This window comes from Coenobita brevimanus, chromosome 37 (assembly GCF_032717465.1).
Source record: "Coenobita brevimanus isolate Jiangsu-jjx chromosome 37, ASM3271746v2, whole genome shotgun sequence".
Taxonomy (NCBI): Eukaryota; Metazoa; Arthropoda; class Malacostraca; order Decapoda; family Coenobitidae; genus Coenobita; species Coenobita brevimanus.
In genome coordinates this window covers 10,675,403-10,681,402 of record NC_136990.1, presented here as the reverse complement: position 1 = coordinate 10,681,402, position 6,000 = coordinate 10,675,403, and the positions used below count along the sequence as shown (strand labels likewise).

The window sequence follows — 6,000 nt, the reverse complement described above, 5'->3', positions numbered from 1 at the left end:
CAGACGCCTTAATCCCGTAAGGGGTGGCCACAAACATATCGCCTCCATGTCGCCCCGCCATTTCACTGCCCTGCTCTCAGCTCACACCCGCCTCTCTCATATACCTCTCCACTCCATCCCTTCATCTCATCCTTGGCCTCCCCCTCCCTCTCCCCCCCTTCACCTCACTCACATACACTCTCTTCGTCAGTCTCTCACTCTCCATCCTCTCCACATGACCATATAAGTACTCAAACACAGAAATGTAAAACAAAATAATGCAGAATAAGTAAAATCAATTGTAAATGATGTGTGTCTCAATGTTTCCTTAGTCTGTGCATTGACCTGTATTATTTTAGGTTAAGAAGGCTCCCTAGCACCTCTTTCTTGGCGATTTATTTTTGGATTCTGCTGGTTATTATCATTTTGTATATTATTTATACAACGATATTAGAATGCTTTAAGCAACACAGAAGGCGATAGTAACATATAATAAACAAAATAAATCGTACCGGTATAATTAACAAAATAAGTCGCCTGTGAAGAGGTGTTAGGGAGATTACTTAACCGACGTGAATGCAGGTCACTGAACCATAATTTAGCATGTCCACTACGCACCTAAGAGAAACAGCAGCCAAGCGGAAAAAGCTCCTCTCAGTCAAAGGCATCAGCAGGTTTATTTAGAAGGTACCATTGGGGTCATTTATTCGTTCCCACCTTTATCTCTAACCTGTATCTGTGGCACCGTCGCACACAGGACTATTCTCGTCGGGTAAGGAGTCGCCCAAACACCTCTTCCTTGACGACATATCTTCCTAACTACCCATTAATAGCCTTTTTTTTTTTTTACTTCTTATATCTTTTTGGTGTATCAGATTGAGCCAGGATTCCGGGGGCTTGAATGATGAGTGAAGGGAAGCGTGGCCCACTGGCCTGGGCAAACTTAGGCGATCTGAACGTTGCTACTCCTCACCCTGCCCAAGGGTGGGAAAGGAGGTCCAGATGATGATGATGATGATGATGATGATGATATATCATTTTAATGTCGAAACAGGTTGCATGGTTAACACACAAGAATATATTAAGGTGTAAAATCAGAAATTATTCGGTAAGGAAGAGGTGTTGGTCAGCTTCCTAACTGTACGAGAATACCGCCAACAATCTGGGAACATAATGCCTACAGAATATGGCTGCCAATCAAGTGCTGTCAGCCGGTGCCAAAAACATTCGTGGAACATGTGGCATTTTACTATTATCCAGGTTAGATATAGCAGAGTGGGAAGCAATACCTGGCCGGAATAGTTCCTTCTAGTTAATATGAAACCCTAACAGAGGTGCTTATTCTGACATTCATAAGTTGATAATTACTGTGGCCAAGTCAGTTGTCCTGAATGAATCCATAATTTATAGGTTTCCTCAAAAACTAGGTTAAGCTGTAATGTCACTTTCTTTGCCTTACAATCACCATCAGTAAATGAGACTTGATCATTTGCTATAAGTTGCTGTTAATTGTTCGTATATTCAGTACCAAGTGAATAAAATGTGACTGTCTTTGGAACTCGCTTCACCTGATTAGTTTCCCCCGAAACTCCAACCCACAGCAGCTCATGTCCAGCTGTTACAGATTTACCATGAATGGAGATCTGTAATCTTGTGCATGGAAGTTTTTTATTTAATTTGTTTTTCCTTCCTCTGCTCATTATCTTTTAAGAAATCCCCAAAGCATCGTATTTGGCTCAGCATGAGTACTAACGACTAAAAATTATCAACTATTAACAATTAGGCTGTTAATTATGAATATTGCACGATTTTTAGCTGATCACAAACCACTTCATTCTCGCGTCAGCTAAAGTGTTCAATATGGAGCTTGATCTTATATACACAACATGCAACTAAGTAGGATGTAAGGACAGACAATAAGTATTTCCTCAAAGTCTGACGAAGACATAGCAGAAAAATCAGGTAATCTAAAACGCACTATACACTTTCCACTTTAACTTGGCCTAAAACTGCCATCTCTCCATCTTCAATACTGAGTTATAACAATACATTAACGCTAGAATATGCTGCTTGTCACAGAGAAGTGCTGTTGAAAGGATGTAGAGCCCTACCATTGTCTTTTTCTGTCACTGAACTATGTGAACTAATCTGCAAAAGGACGAAAATCTGGGCCAAGTTAGGGTGAGAGAAGCATAGATGGAGTTTTCAGTGTGTTTAACCAGCTGTAATTTTCTTCAGACGGAACTGGGAAGATAATTGTCTCTCTGCACTGTATAGTATTTGCATTACATCATCAGTCAGACAGCTCTAGCATGTATTCAGTATGGACGGTGGGTGTTTGCAATGAAGTGGTGACGTGTAGGTGTAGGGTACGTAGGAGAACTGCTGGACTTCAGGGAACGGATTGTGAAACCTGGCAACAAGCAGTACTCTCACCTTGCCGTTGTGTGACCATATGAGGTAGGATGGTGGCTGGGGCGTGTAGTCCACCACACACGTCAGGTTGATGTTGCTGCCACGGTTGATGAACACATCAGGGCCACCGAATATCGTTGTCTTAGGCTCTGGTGTTATGGCGTGGGGTAAGTGAGAGTGGTGGGGGAGAAGAAAGTGGAGCAGCATTAGCAGAAGAGGAAGAAGCTTAATGGAGTTGTTATTATCATTATTATTATTCGCTTACACTCAAAACACATACACAGACATTTGCTCGCATATGACACCACATTTATCCTTTCCTCTCCTCTCCCACATCCTCCCTCCCCATAGACAGGCCGTAGTGTAATCGTATATATAGGGCCAGGGTTGTGACAGAAGTAACTAATATCTGAAGAAGCCAGGAACACAGAAGAAAATAAAGACCTTTACCTCTATAAGGTGCTTTGATTAACCAAGATGCTTAATGATGGGAAATAGTGAATGTAAAGCTGTTAGTGAATTAACTCTGCTGCTTGAGAGAGTGACTGATGGCCAAAGATACATGATATAACATTAAGGAAGAAATACAGTGATCCACAGTAAATCCATTAATCTCTTCACCACAGTTCATCTTATATATTCCATATTTACTTAGATACTGACACCAGAAAGTTGTATTCGGCTTCAGAGGACCTTAAGAACTGCAGAGATTAAGTCCAGGCTTCTTTTGTTTTTCACAACAGGGGTGCCCAGCCAAGCAAAATAGAAGAAAGGTGTCCTTAGTTTTCATTGGACCTGCAGATTAAATGTGAACTAGGACAGTGAGGCTCATCGCTAGGACCCTATGATGGTTCAGAAAAAGAGAAACACGACCCGGCTGACGAGAAGGTTGCCAGACACTGCTTTGACACACACACACACACACACACACACACACACACACACACACACACGAAGAAAGCCTAGAAATCGTCTTGACAGTCATTTTGTGGAATCACTTGGAGGTTCTAGTGGGATGACTAATACCAAATTTAAAACATAAGTGTCCAGCAAAAATTCTTTTATTTATACACAAACTCACGACAGAGAATGAGTCCTGCTGTATGACATGATGAGCTACTATGAGCTGGTTGTAATGTGGTATTCGGTCACACAGGGCTAAGGTTTTTCTAGGCTGGTCTGAGGGTCCAACAAAAGTATGATGGGACTGCGGAATGCCAGGTGTAATTAAGGTATCGAGTGGAATACTTCTGAGCGCAAACCATCAGGAAAAGAGAGAGAGAGAGAGAGAGAGAGAGTGTGTGTGTGTGTGTGTGTGTGTGTGTGTGTGTGTGTGTGTGTGTGTGTGTGTGTGTGTGTGTGTGTGTGTGTGTGTGTGTGTCGCCAAAATATCGCGAAAAGATGTGGACGAATTTCCACCAAACCTAACATGATATTGCAACTACTCGTATGTGGATGTGCAGAAGGCTATTACTTTTGGTGAGAATTTGATCAAAGACGACCTAATGCCAGCTGCCATATACTTTTTAATATCGATTCGCTTTTTGTCAAACGCAGTAAATGAATTCCATTGAATCTTGCGAATTTTCTTCACATTTGGTTTATAGGTGGCTTGTACCTTAGCCAACAACATAATTTGGCGGGCGATTAGCATTCGGCACCCAAATGCTTTTGTTTCATTTAATTTATTGTTGCTGTACGACAACGAATTAGTTGTCCTCCAAGACTTTCTGTTGGAAAGAGTAAGAGAAAAATATAAGGTAAAAGTGGGGGCACTCGCCATGAAGCGCTTAGCCGCGGTACTCAGCTGCGTAACTTAGGCCTTTGAGCCTGTTGCAAGTTATCCACCCAATATCCTGGGATACAAGGCCACTGCATCATCCAAGTCACCACAGTTAACCCCCCTAGGTGTTACCTTAGGTACTCATTTTACCTACCAACCCACACAGGGTGGATGGACACCTGAGCTGAGAGACGCCAGCTGCCCATACCAAGATTTGAACCCTGGCTCTACTGGGCCGGCAATTACACAGGCAGCACACCAGCCACTCGGCCACTGCAGCCCGGTTAGTTACAGCGTTGATTTATTTCCTCAGTCGAACTGTGTACAACTAATATGAATAAAAATCGTGTATTTGCAATAACAACAATATATAGATTATGTCCCTGGGCTGTTGTGATGATGGGAAAACACATCAGCATTTAAATTCTCTCTCTCTCTCTCTCTCTCTCTCTCTCTCTCTCTCTCTCTCTCTCTCTCTCTCTCTCTCTCTCTCTCATTATGGCACAACGCAGCTACATTTATAGTTAGCCCTTTACCTGGGGACGTCATTTCTATTTAATACAGTTACTGCCAGACAATTTTGCCAGGCCTAGAAGATCACCGTATCAGAGAAGAGATTATCACAGCCACCTTATCCCCCCAGCTCATAAACTCTCACTAAGCTGAATATAATCGTCTACAGATACTAAGAAAAATATATAAAAGGTATATTTTTAGTGACAGGGTAATTCCGTCTCCCGTTACCACCAGCAGTAGTAGTAATAAAGGCTCTTAAACGAGTAAATGTTTGTTTGTGTGTGTGTGTGTGTGTGTGTGTGTGTGTGTGTGTGTGTGTGTGTGTGTGTGTGTGTGTTCTTACCTAATTACCTAATTGTATCTTTACAGGAATGAGTCAAGCTCGTACTGTCCCGTGTCTTAGACCATATTTATCGTACACATCCTTAAATTTGTGAATTGTTTTAGCACACACTATTTCATTCGGTGGTGCATTCCATTGATCAATTGGTCTGTTTGGGAAACTGAATTTCCTTACGTCTTTATCACCTCTCTTCTTATGCAGTTTTTTGCAGTGTCCTCTTGCTGATGCTTCTCCATATGTTAAGTAATCATTTATGTCTATTTTCTCCTTCCCTGATATGCACTTATATAGCATTATCATGTCACCTCTTTTCCTTCGCTCCTGTAGTGTTGGTAGATTCAGTTTATTTAGTCTTTCTTCGTAGCTTAGGTCCCTTAAGCTTGGTATCCATCTTGTAGCGGCCCTTTGAACTTTTTCAATCTTGTCTATGTGCTTTTTGAGATGAGGACTCCAGACTACTGATGCATATTCCAGGGTTGGTCCAATGAATGATGTTATTATCCTTCTTAGCATGTCTTCATTTATGTATGTGAATGCTATTCTCATATTTGCAAGCAGTGTATACATGTTCCGTACCTTCTCGCTGATGTGGTCAGCCGGAGATAGTCTGTTATTGATAATCACACCTAGGTCTTTCTCTCTTTCTGATGTGTATAGGGTTTTATTTCCTAACTTATAATCCTAATCAGGTCTTTTTCCACTTTTACCAAACTTGTGTGTGTGTGTGTGTGTGTGTGTGTGTGTGTGTGTGTGTGTGTGTGTGTGTGTGTGTGTGTGTGTGTGTGTGTGTGTGTGTGTGTGTGTGTGTGTGTGTGGATGGGTATTTTGGTGTGTTGTCCTGTCTTAGCAACCCCCAATTAGAGGGGAAACAGCCAAGGGATAGAGACAGTTGTTTTTACTATACAAGAATCTGTGATACTGAATTATTATTATCATTATTATTACCGGTATTATTATTATTATT

General features: G+C 41.6%; 1 protein-coding gene across 1 annotated transcript in view; it reads right to left on the bottom strand.

The window, feature by feature from the left end:
• Positions 1–6,000, bottom strand: part of LOC145396354 (neurotrimin-like) — a 44,804-nt gene that overhangs the window by 16,522 nt on the left and 22,282 nt on the right. Inside the window, exon 5 of the mRNA XM_080269746.1 lies at positions 2,416–2,543. Coding sequence (XP_080125872.1) covers positions 2,416–2,543 — 128 coding nt within the window. The remainder of the gene's footprint in view (positions 1–2,415; positions 2,544–6,000) is intronic.